A 13,653-nucleotide genomic window follows, 5' to 3' on the forward strand; every position below is an offset into this window, starting at 1 on the left:
TACGCCTGTATTTTGCCAGAAGCAGTGAACAGTTAAGGTAATATAGGCAAATATACTACTGTATGCATTACACAGTCAAGAGTTCTTCAGAAGTCTGTTACTGCAAGATAATTTGTAAAAACCCAAGCAAATTAAAATACAAGATCACTTAGTACCTTTTTAGTTAATTGTGTACAAGACTGCAACAAAACTAAAAGCAAATAATCATACTGCAAGTATTTTCCAGCATAGATTTTTATTTCTTTTCAAAATAATGGGGTTTGTTTAGGTTTATATTACTGCAGTAGTCGCCTAAAGCAAATGCACACTTGGTTAGAACTTCTGGAAAGTGCTGTTCTTGAGCTCTGAAAGTGTGTGACAGAAAATGTGTGACAGAATACAAGAAAATATAAAACTGGGTTAGCAAAATACAGTAACAGAGTTTTACAGGAGAGACACGCATACCATGTTATTTTAACTAAGTCTATCAGGCAAACATGCTGTAACAGCTCTCCACTTAGTAACATGTGCCTATAAACTTAATCTGCAACCTGAAGCCCCGGAAAAATTCACTACTGATCAATCCAAGGCTAGTAGGTCCAAGAAAAAAAAATAAAATTCATCCCAAGCTGTGTTTCTTCATTGAAAAAATCTTCCCTTTTTCCATAAAGTATTTGCTTTTAATTTTGATAGATCACTATATGTCATTAAATCACTACATAACTTTACTCTTCAAGATCCATCTAAGTTTGCGGCCATAACGTTAATTATTTTATATGCAAACAATTAAGTGTTTAATTAAAAAAATATTTATTTATTGCATCAAGTGAAAAAAACTTTTGATGGTTCTTAAAAAATGAAATCACTGTCTGGCTAGTTGCCAAACAACCCCTTCCTCTGTCTTGCTTTTTCAAGAATTGATGAAGTCCTGGACTTTGTTGTGATTTAGACAAAGAAAGATAATTAGTCTGTATGAGATCAGGATGCACAGTATTTCATTAAACCCATACATTTCTCAAATGAGCTGTAAGGATAAAAAATGTGGTTTGTTACTGTGTCCACTGCTTAAGGACAGCTCACAAGCTTTCCTCCTCACGTAAAAACTGGAACACAGCTGAGAAGTCTTTCAGGGCATAGCCTTTTGCACACATCATCCTGTAGATCTGATGTGCCTGGGATCCCAAAGGAACTGGTGTCTTCGTGTTGGTGGCAGAAATCTGAGCCAGGCCAAGATCCTGGAAGGAACGAGAGAGAGGAAGAGGGCAGAGAGGAAGAAGGGAAGGAAAGGAAAAGAGAAAACGTCAAGAAAAAAATGACAAGATTATCAATAGCCTTGTATATACTATAGATTAAATGACTTTCATTGTTTAGAGAAGTCTACTGCATAAAATTTCAGTCCTGGAAGAAGGAAGCCTTGTTTAGTTTTTCATTTTGAAAATAGTAACTCAACATTATTCAACAGGAAAAAAACCACCAAAAAAAAGCCAAACCAAAAACCCAACCCACACATGGCTCTGCAAGGAAGTCAACTTCCTTCAGGACAGAGGGAATTTTCTCGATCGCTATGCAACCTGATAGCAAGACTCAGACTTTTCCCCCCCTACTTTACTGTGTTATCCCCAAGACCAAGATTCCTTTGGCTATTCACTTAAGTATTTCACATATGTTTCACGTTGTCTGGGCAAGAGGACATTCTTCTTTCTACAAACAGGTTGAAAACAAAGCTGGAGGTTCGTGAACAGCAACAAAATCGAAGCCTCTTAGCTTACATACATTTACTGTTATGTGACCATGCAATTAATAAAAGAATGATAGGTGTAAGCCACTTCGTGAATATAAATGGTTTGCAGCCTCACTGAAAGGATGTATTAAAGAATTCTCTAGGGAACTGTCCTGGTTTTGCAACAACTTGATATTTTCTGTAATGAGTGAAGGTGAAGGAATACAGAGAATAATTCAACTGCATTTTTAAACACTAAGTTTGGGACAAAAAAGGAGAGGAGGTTGCAAAGAATAATTTGAAAACCTATCCTCCAAGACCATTTGGTCAACTGTAGCTATAATCTGAAATAAACGGGAGAGAAATGAAAGGCAAGTACCAGCACAATGACTAACTATAGCTAGTTAGAAAAAATCAGCTCCATGTGTGCTGGACAGAAATGACGAGACAGGTTGGAGGGTTTTCAAGCCAGGTCTTGAATTTTAAGCTGAATCAGACATGAAGCTCACCAAAGAAAGAACAGCTAACAAGGGCCTGGATATAGAAACAGATCTCTTTCTAAGTATGACAGTAATGCCTGCACTCAAGGTTGCCTTTATAAGGTATTGCGAGAGAACAGAACGTAATTACGAGGTCCACATTTTAAGAAAGCTGCAGAAATACTTCTCCAGTGTTACTAGTATGTGACTAGATTTGCTGTCCATCCAAGACTGTGGTGGCTCATAGAATTTGCAGTCTTAGTGGTTTTAATTTTTTTTAAATATATTTATGACAAATAAGAAGAACTGAGAGACTGTAGTACTGCTGAGAGCACTTTTGGCTTCTCAAGAATGACTTACAAGACAGGTCTTTACTTTCTGTGCGTCTGTATTTGAATTAGCACAAGGAAATTCAAGATCTTACTCTATTCTCTAAATGTCACTTCGATCTGTAAATCGGCTCTATAAAGGTCATTCTGATACAAATCAGAATTATAGTTACTCTTCCTATTACCCTTGAATGACTTCAAGATCTAGGAAAATGGGAAAAACATACGTATCAGATGCCACAGGATTCAGATAAGATTCCTCATCTGCATCAGTGCAGATCATTCCTTTTTGCCTAGCAATGACTGATGACCTAAGAAGTCTAAGAATAGTGACTTCAGCCCGACTTACTGTAAGATATTCCATTATATAATCCTAACCTTTTCCAGCCCCTCTTTGTGAAATCTGTTGCCATATTGTCCATTTTATTCAACAAAACTTAAATTGCTTCATGTAATAGTAGAATGGCAAAATCATCCAGCTCCGAACTAGTGAAGGTGCTTAGTTTTGGTTAGTAGTGGTCTATTTTTCTCTGAAGGGGCTTGCACAAAAGCAGTCCCTGAAAATTCTGAATAGTCTGCTACCACGAGGACAATTTTATAAAGCAGGTCTGTTTGCTTTTATAATGAAACCTGGGCTCCAAGATGGCTGAAATATTAGATAGCATCTCAACATTTACTTGGACCAGGACTCTTGACTCCAAAGTCAGGAAGGTCCTAGGGGTTTTTGTTTGTTTTTTAAATTTCACTCTATAAATAGGACCTTTGAAGGAATAAAAATACAAACTATATATAAAGGTTATCTTTAGTTTTAGGTTGTAAAAGATTTTGCACCTTTTCTCTCAAAGTTGGAGATTCCTCAAGTGAAATAGCACAAAACAGCTCTAAAGGAAATTTGTCTTTTGCTGACCTTTCTGAAAAAGCAAAAATCAGAGCATAATTTACGGCTCCTCTCATACTCTTTGAAGCTGATATAATCTTGCAGATGTCTTACTGACATCTGATTACTGACAAATTACTGACCATTCTGTTCACTTTTTCTCAGCTTGGAAAAGGGAAACAGATTCTCTTTCAGGAGACAGTAGCTAACTTATTAAAAAAAAAAAAGTAAAAACAAACAACAACAACAACAACAACAACAAAGATCCACAAAAAATGGTCACAGTAGAAATATCTGGTTCCTTAGACTTATTTTGTACTTGATGTAAATGAAACTCTGCCATTTAGAATAAAGCACGAAGGTTGTCCTGACATCAGTCAAGAATACTATGATATAAATCTTGCTTTTCTCAGGATTCAAGGACAACATTTAATCAGTAACTATGCTGTGAATATATTTGGTTTTTCCTTCTTGTAAGTTGCAAAAGCATGCTTTGTACTTTCCAGAGAAGAGTCTCCAACTCAAATAACTTACATGCTATATGATCTATCACATACCAGGATGAAAGGAATCATAGAAGTCCTTTGACAAACTTAGGAGCAGTGTCCTAAAAGCGGTCACTACTTCACCATGTAATATCACAAACGTGATCAGCTTTCTCTTTGGTCGTTACTCATTTAAGTAATTTTTCATCTATACTGAAGAGGTATGAAAGGAATTTATTGTCTTTCCTTTGTACTGAGGCAGCCTATGGGCTGTCTAGGAGACAAGATGGGCGGGAGAGGCATGAGAAGAGGTGAAGAGTGATTAAAAATCTCTGAGAAACAATCCTCTTATGTGTTGATGATACTTTAACCAAAAGCTGGCAGTTTCAACAAGCACAAGCCAAGCTGCTGTTCCTCCAATGAAGATCTTAGACAAAGGTCCCTCTTAGAAGCAGAACAAAAGAGAGAAAAAACTCACAGTTTACACAGAAAGTTAAAAAAGAGGGGAATATGTCCCATCTTATTTATATTATGAGGTTATTTTCAACAATAGTAACAGTTAAGAACCACAGGAACAGCGAATCCAGTGTGAAACAATGCACAACAGGCAGAATGGATTCTGAAAGCTACACATGATAGAAACAAGAGCTTTGAGGCAGTGCCAGAATAAGGCTGCTTATCTCTAATCAATAACCCTGGCCAACTTCAAATGTATAATATGAAGCATTTTATAAATCAGTAATTTAAATAATGTTTTCTTGTCTCTTGTGTCAAATGACATGAACATGATGTAAAAACTGCTGCTTTCCAGTATTTTAACACATCCCTCAAAGAAATGAAAGCTGCTGGCTGTTGTTGCATAAACTTAGAATACTGCATGCCAACCATCAAGGGATGAGATGAGAGTTCTCTTCCAGGGCTGTTTTTGAAATTTACCTTAGGCAATCATCATGTAAAAGCAGAAGCAGTTCAAAAGTCAGTGACCTACACTTCCGCCCTCCAACTGTGTCCTCATCAGCATGATGCACAGCCCTAATCTCCTTGCCTGCTTTCCTCTGGCCTCCAAGAGCTTTGCTTTCCTGACCACAGAGTGACTCAGGACCCTGCTTTTCCTAGAACAGCCAAGAGCATGGCAGTAAGTGTACCCTCCTGGGATGAGACAGCTGTAAGTTACAACTTCTTCATGCTCAGAAGGACCTAAAACCCAGATCTCTCACTTTGCAGGCAAGTAATTTAGATTACTGGATAATTACTTGTAAGAAGCACTACGTTTGCCACACAGACAAGTCAAGAGAGGTCACAGCACAGTGCAGGCACCTGTAGAAAAATCAGTCTGCAGAGGCTGTGGGTTGAAACCTGTCTGCATTATGCATTCCACATGACCTTAGGCAAACACTTTAGGAGCAGCAAGGAAGGGGATGCTAGAAGGCATGTGTGGTAGCATAGCGTAAGGTATCTGGAAGAGATTAAGCCAAAAGTTTTAGATATTTATGCCATTATGGGCAACTAATTTGGTCAGCAGTGTTTTCCTGAACTGGTGTCTTGAGCTGTGGCTCTTAAGTTCCAGAGCAGTTGTGCGAGAGCCACCTAGAAGGCTTGCTGAAAATATGCCATACACACAAGTCCATCAGGAGTTCTATGGCAAGTCAGAACTGAAACACTGCATATCATCTCATTGAGTGGCTCTGCAGTAACAACAGCTAGGAAGAGGCTGGAGATTAAAGGAAAGCCCCCTGTACTACTCATTAATTCAGAGCTACAGTAATAGGTTGAGTTCCCCTCTGTCAATGCACACACATTTCCTTGTAATCATAAATTTTCACTAAGAATGCTTGCTAAACTCCAGAGAGAAACAACTATACCTTTACATGCAAGTATTCCATACCTTAGCCATGAGCGTTGTTCCAAAGCCACCTTGATAATTATTAGCAGATGGTACTCCTTCCATCACTCCAGGAACAGGGTTGTACGTATCACTTGACCAACAGCGACCCGAGCTCATATTTAGAATTTTGGCCAGCAGCTTTGGGTCAAGCCCTAATCTGTCAAAGGTCAAGGAAGAGGAGTGTTAATGTCAAAATGCGCAAGACACGGGTGACTTGTTTTATATTTTAAGACTCTACCATCATTTCTCTCCCTTTGCTATAAGCCATGAAAAATGACACAGTATTGATATTAGGGGTAGTGGAGCTGTATTTTAGATTAAAGACCATCAATCTACCACTTAAGCAGTAGGTTTTCAGAGCTTTTTTCTTCTGCACTAAGCAAAGTGCCTTCCACCTAGCAATTCTGAAAGAGCAAACAAAATAAAGGCCCTCTCAGAAGCGCAGCTCCCTTCCAATTGTTAAAAGGCATTCTGTTCTGCCAGACACTAGGTCACAAACCTGTTCTTCATATCAAAATGTTATTATCTAAAGCTGAACATGGCAAATAATTGAGATGCAACTACCAAACCTGATTCATTTCTAAAAATACATATATTACTATTGTATACATCTGTATTTTGCTTCACTATTACTTAATCTTCATTATATACTCTTGCTTATGAGGCAAGTCTGCCTCTCACCGTGACATATGCTATCTGTTCACAAACATACATTATAGTTCTGGGTCAACTGTTGATAAGGTTACTGATCCTGATAAAACAAAGCTTGTCCAAGTAGAAAATTTGTTCTAGAATGGTTCCATTTGTTCTAAAACAGAGATGATGGCATCAACTGCTGCTCAATGTAGACTGAAAGTATTCTAATATTTTAGAAAATTAACCATTTTATGAATTTGTGTTAACGCTGATATCAAGTTGCAAATGTAAATTTTACACAAATTGCATTTATACCAGCACTAATTGGCAGTAGTTTATCTGGTCCTGTACAAATGTTCAGTTACAGTTGTACAAGAAAGAAATCAAGGTAATTATTTCCAATAACAATCAAAGATGAGAAAAGGATGTTTTAAAGTGGATATATCATAACTCTCTTTACCATGGACAAGCAAACAGGTTAAAAATAAAAAAAACTTTCCTACAAAATTCCAGCTGAGCTTTAGCCTTTATACAAGTCAAGACTCCTTACATTAGCTTTTACCGCAGACTTTTTGCAGGTCTCCATAGCCATGGGAATCCTAACACCAATCCCAGGCTCTGCAGTGCTCTAGGTTTTAATTTTCAGGTGATAAGATCTCATTACCAGTGGATTAGTTCCTAAATTTATGTCTATTTATTCCAATAGGATTTTAAGATTTGAAAAATGATGTTTCAGGCAGTGATGTCTACAATATGCTTCTTGTTGCCACAACGGCACACATCTCTGCAATTCTGTCTTCCTAATGCAAAGCAAGATCGCTTTCTGTACCGCAAAGGTACCTTTTTAGCATTACTGCTGTGCAGCCTTATTTATGACTTGCTGCACCAGCCCCTGGGACTGGGCTTTATCCTCCTCCCCATTTATTGGAGCCCTCTGAAAGCTTTCAATTGCCATTTCTTTTTAAAAAACATATTTTCCAGCACCAGTATGTCTTAACAGTATTTTAATTGTACTTTTATCCCGTAGAGCGTATCAAAATCTTCATCAAGAACCTCTCAAAATAAAGGCCTTAACTGTTGTCATCAAAAATACCAAAACCAAACGCAACCGAACCGAACCAACCAACCAACAAACCCCAAATGCGTTGGGAGCAGACAATGCATGAGCTTTCAAGCACACAGAAGCTGCTTTCTGACCAACACAAATTTCTTGGTTTGTTTCCTTATTGTTCTTACACCCAGATCAGTATTTTTAGCAGTGCAGTGTCTGCTTGTGCCATATCTAGCTGTGTGCGGAGACCCATAATTAGAGCTACAAGTACACTGCGAGGCAGAGAACCTATTATTTCCAAATGCATATAACCATTCCCAAAAATGCTCTCCTCACAGTATACCAACGGCCTCTCTGTGAAAATACATTTTAAAAGATAACTGTATGTCATACAGATATGTAAAATACCGCCTGCACTACATCTGACATATTTTAGCTCCAGCAAAGGAAGAAGGCAGACAGCATCAGTTTAAATCCCTGCTCCTTCAAACTCCGCTGCTCTTAAAACACCATGCAGATTCTCTACAGGAGACCTGAACCTATTTTTTTTCTCCTTTGCAGCAAGTGTATCATTAATAAGAGCAAGTTAGAAGTGCTTTGCATTTCATCTTTCTGAGGATTCATCCAGTGGTGCATATATAACTGACAGTTAAAATTAGACATATTAAAATCAGTTACTGAAGAAGTCCTCTGTCTTCCACTATGCCCAAGGCTTGTAATGGTCTGAAACTAGCTAGAATATACAGTAATTGTCATTCAGTGAGAGTCTATCCTAGAAAGTCATGCTTCAGTGGAGAAGACTGAGTTTCCATTTGAAATCAACAAATTAATCCGAGACAGGTATCTGAAAGGGCAAGTTTAATAGGAAGCAGCTACTGGGCTCTCAACCATGATAAAATGTTATTGCTGTTTCCCTGTAAATTGGCTGGGAACATATGATACTCTCTGCATAAGAGCTCCATTGCTGTTCAGGAGATATACTGCTCAAGCTATCAAAATGATGACAGTCTGCCAGTCCCCATAACAACTTGCCATTGGATGTGGCAAGAGCTTGTGCATGCGCGTGTGAATTTACAATTACCAAAATATTCTTCTCCCTTATAAGCAGAAAATAAGCCCAGGTATTAACTGTACTTCTAATAGTATACAAATACAAAATGAATTAATTGCCTCAAATTACAGCCTCTTCAATAACATTCCTAATGAAATGAACAGCAGAAACTAAGCAATGAGCACACAAACAACAACAAAAAAAAATGGTTCAAGCAGGATCCCTTTGAGCTGCTGCTCAAAATGTAAGTTTTACTGGGCTCCGACAAAATAACATACTGCATTTTTCACACATTCCTCCAAGAGTTCAGCCTGGAACAGAGAGAAAAACTCACAAGGCATTTCACAGAAAAGAAAAAAAAATATATGCCTGGTCTTATTTTATGGTTTAACAACTGAAGTAGCTGAACTGTTGAGAGATTCACATCTCAAGGTGCTTTGGATAAATACCATATGAAGTTGCAAAATATTCAAACAGAACCTTATGACCTTTCTACCACAGCTAAAATTGATCGTGCTATTGTGGTTTTAAACAAGGTAAGTGCTCTGAAGCATCATTAGTAACCTTCAGAAGGCTTAGCTGAAGACAGCAGAGACATGGAGTTCTCAGAGGAATTCTGTTTTAAGGCCTTCTTTCTAAAATCTGTGGTGGGGATATGCTCAGGGCTACATGCCTCAGGCTGGTGCGCAAGCTCTCTATGCTGCTGACTCCCATTTCTGCTCTGTCTTCCTTCTACAGCCAAGGGATGCTCACAGAAACCAGATCTGGAGACTGAACTATGTTTAGGCTTGGCAACAGAGGGCAAAGTTCTTTCACTGTCTTCCCAGTTTACGGATCTAAAAAAGCAAGGGGGCACAAACAAATACGCAGTAAAACTGCTAAGGAAACAGCAGTCTTCTGACACAACTCTGGGTACCACAGCAGTTCCTTCTAGTAGAGAAGACTTCCTCTGCTGTTAGAAGCCCAACAGTGATTCTGCAGTGCCAAAGACCACTTACTGTTGTCATGGTCCTTTATATTCGAACCCTATTAAACTACCTTGTACCATCTTGTGACAGCAGAGAAGCCCTCCCCTGAGTCTCTGAAGGGACTGAGCACTGCTTGACAAGCAGCAGCTTCCATCCGACTCAAACACAAACTCAGCGTCATCAATAACTCATTTCCAAGCTTTGCTTTGCTAGTATTAGACATTGCTATACTGGAACTCAGAACTCGGTAAATTACTGACATTGAGATGAGAAAAAGAAAAAAGGAGAAGAAAAGTAGTCTCTGGCTGTGGACAGTATCAACTAATGTTTTTATTTCTTATTTGTGAAGCTTACACATATTCTGTGCATTGATTTGACACAGTAATTCACGACAGCATTTTGAGATATGCATATTATCCATAAAACCATATAGTAAAATCTACTGATGAGCTATTTTTCTACTGCGGAGTTTCACTATCATGCTAGAAAAACAATAATACAAATGGAAGTGTAAATTCATTTCCAGAATGTCTGCCACAGCTTCAGTAACTTTTAATGGCAACATTCATAAAGCATCATGACATTCGTGGAAAAATAAAAAAGGTATTTCAGTGGTCAGAACTCAGACTGAATTTTTTTTTTAATATTACTAATGGAATCCAAATCCAATAACTTCCAGTGAAAGTGGACATCTTCATTAGTAAAGGAAGATGATGTTGAGTAAAGCATAAAATCAAGCAAATATAAAAGAAGCAATTATGTAGCAACATCGCCTGTTTTTCTGGGAGCTTACTGTGGATTTTTTGTTCATTAATCCCGATTTTCCTTCCTCCTGACAATATTCTATTTGCTACTTACGCTGAAGTATGGAAAAATTCTGTAATTTCAAATATAAATACAGCAATAAGAGATGTAATTTAAATATCTGAAAGGAATAAAGTGAAAATTTAGGCCACACGGTTAATGAAAACAGTAGAGAAGGTTTATTAATAGAATAATGCTACACTGTTTTGAAGAACATACTACACTGTTTTGATTTCTGAAAGGTACTGTAATACAACTTTCTAGTTACATCTAGTTCAGTCAGTAATATTTTGAATAACTGATTAACCAAAGTCCTTAAAACTCAATACTTAAACAATACAGCAAATATACACGACGCATGACACAAAGATTTTATATTCTATCTAGAAGTTAAAAATATGTATAAGCTCCACTGTTTCTACTATGAGGATATTTTCAGGTTGCCGGAGTCCTTTACCATTATTAGGTTGAGTCAGACTTTCTTTACAAGTTCATGTTCCAACTCTTTCCAGGTGGTCAAACCATTTCTCACTAAGTAGTCAACCCATCCTTTCAGCTTTAAACTTGAAAAAGAACCCAACTAATTCATTTAATAAAAACTGAAAACTTTTAATAATTAGAATTACAACTTTGACTTGCATGTTAGACATCTGTACGCACCAAGAATGGAAAGCTCTTATTCTACTCGTATACAAAAGTTGTCTTTAATTCATGGCACATTAAAATCAATGCAAAGGTTCTGAATTGCTTTACATTACTGCCTATGTCTTAATCTCATTTAGTCCAAAACTGCATGAGGTTTCTGCTCTTCATATTATTCAGGTTACAATCTGCAGGTTTCTTCTACAATAACAACAGTTCCTTCTTGATTGTCATCAGTGTAAGCAAGGAAAGTCAGTATATTGTCACCTCGATAGTGGATTTTTGCTCACAAATACTGAATACAAATTCACCCAAAATTTTCAATGGAAACCAATAAAATGAAAAATGAAAATTCTAGAGGTCTTGTTACAGTAACTGCAGGCACCCATTTGCTCTGTGCACACATTACATGCCCAGAATACCTGTGTTCCAGAGCTCTTGACTTTATTCTGTTTTTAATTTTAAACATAGTAATTTCTACAAATACAGACAGAAAATTAATGAAAAATCAGTCGCATATGTTTTATTAAGTTAAACATGACTTAAACCAGAACCCGATGAAAGCTTTACACCATACTGAATTAAAATAGTTGTATACAATGGCACTGTTTATATTATGGCTTGATACAGTTGTGCCTCTGTATCTTACAGACTCTCAATTTTAAAATGTAAATGGTACAGGATATTGATAAACCAATTAGCACTGATGCAAAGCAAATTCCTCTTTTATCTCAATTACAACATGACAACTTAATAGGTCAAGATAGTCTAACATCTGAGACAAGGGCAATTCAATAAAACAACTGCATCTTGATATGGTAATTAAGAGGAAATGTGAATCCATTACACTGCCTCGTGTATGTGCGCACATGTAGGTGTTCTTTTTTATTTATTTAAGCATTTGATGCCCTCTTGTTTTACTAGCGTAGCAAATCCACATGAGCACGCGGTCTAAAGCCCAGTTGATAAGTATCTACACTATCTGTAGTTTTAGCAGACCAACTGGAAGGATGCAACCACAAGATGAATAATTTATGAAGAGCCCTTAAAAGATAAACAATTGTAAGATAATCTCTTCAAACACAGAACTGCATATAAATTTGCCAATGTTTTAGATCTGGCCGAGAGAATTTATGAAGGTTCAAATACTGTGATACTGAAGTGGTACTTGCTCTCACTGTATTTGAAAAATTTCAAACACAGCAGGAAAAATAAATTGGTTACAACTGGAGAGGAAAAATCATTTTGTTTGAATATACTGCCACTTACAAGTCAAATGCATCACCTGCTAGAAATGAAACAGTGCTTTTAGCATTGAAAAGAGCAGAGGGGAACATACTCCAGCTTTTTGACAAAGTGTTAGTTTTGGCAATTAGGTCAAACCACAGTGACAAAGTCTGGCAGAAACGTTCTTTTTTTATGCATTGATCTTAATTTGATACATGCACTGTATTAGAACTTTTACTTTACAATATATTTTGGAAGATTTCACAAAGGTAAACAAAGCCAACATGAGCCATATGAGAGAATAATATTCAGAATACACTGCACATTAGCTTAGAATGATACCTATCTCTATATTACCCCCTATGTATGTAATGTAAGACAAACATTATTGTACAGAGCAGTATAACAGAATAAATAAAGTCTTATCTTCAGATGCAAAACATAACAACCTACAGTCAATACAAGAGAATATTCCTGTTCTGAAGAGCCCTACCTTAGTTAAATAATACCTTTAGCATGCTAATGGTTTTTATAAGAGAATTTCTGGCAAAAGATTTTCCATGCCATCCAATTACCAGTGTCTCAGCAAAAGTCAACTGTAAAACACGAGACTGTTAACACAGAAAAAACACCTGCAATCCAATACAAATATCAAACAAACCTGATTCCAAGATTCATAGTCTCAGCAGTTCCAATCATACTGATGGCCAAAAGCATGTTGTTGCAGATCTTTGCAGCCTGAAAATAAGTTTATCAGTCATTTTTTGCATTTTCTAATGAAAATGTATTACATTTATGCATAAGTAATACATAGGATTCTTCTTTAACTAAATTGGGGATAGTTTTGATTAAATATGCTCAGACAGCTCTTCTCTAAAGGTAGCACCATAAATGTAAACGTATTGTAGTACAATATATCAATGAAAGGTGCCCTATGGTCCCTTCAGAGATTGGGAAATGTTTTTTTCTAGTACAGTAGCTCGGTTAGTATACATGGCATGTGGGTGCTCTTTATCCTTCAGAACATTCAGTAGATCTAATCTAGAAGAAATAAAATAAAAATCTGTATCCTTTAACAAATATAATTTAACAAGACTGTGAAAAATCACCAGGTCAGATGTTCTGGTGCTAAGCTATACAGCATACTGGAGAATGGTGCCAAGGTATTATTTTATAAATACATGGTTGAAGAGTAAGGAGACAAGTGAGAAAACATAATACGAGGCATTTCATTTTGGAATAGAAGAGTGAATATCATTCAAGAAAAATAAAATAGTCAAAGTCTGAGATAACTCTTAGTGCCTCAGCATTACCTGTCCAGTTCCAACCCCTCCACAGTAGACCACATTGGAACCCATGCATATTAGCAACTCTTTGGCAGCATCAAATTCCTGTTCCACTCCACCAACCATGAAAGTAAGGTTTCCAGCTCGAGCGGCTCCAACACCTGAATCAAGACGACATTGGATTTAACACCAGTATTTTTAAAAAGCCTTAACAATGTCATCTGATCAGTAAGG

General features: G+C 37.1%; 1 protein-coding gene across 1 annotated transcript in view; it reads right to left on the minus strand.

Annotated features, from left to right (window-relative positions):
- Positions 217–13,653, minus strand: part of HIBADH (3-hydroxyisobutyrate dehydrogenase) — an 80,102-nt gene continuing 66,665 nt past the window's right edge. The window contains exons 5-8 of the mRNA XM_021387690.1: positions 13,447–13,580; positions 12,795–12,871; positions 5,755–5,911; positions 217–1,214 (exon numbers count right to left, since the gene is read on the minus strand). Coding sequence (XP_021243365.1) covers positions 1,056–1,214; positions 5,755–5,911; positions 12,795–12,871; positions 13,447–13,580 — 527 coding nt within the window. The 3' untranslated portion in view covers positions 217–1,055. The remainder of the gene's footprint in view (positions 1,215–5,754; positions 5,912–12,794; positions 12,872–13,446; positions 13,581–13,653) is intronic.

Source organism: Numida meleagris, chromosome 2 (genome assembly GCF_002078875.1).
Source record: "Numida meleagris isolate 19003 breed g44 Domestic line chromosome 2, NumMel1.0, whole genome shotgun sequence".
In the NCBI taxonomy this organism is placed as follows: Eukaryota; Metazoa; Chordata; class Aves; order Galliformes; family Numididae; genus Numida; species Numida meleagris.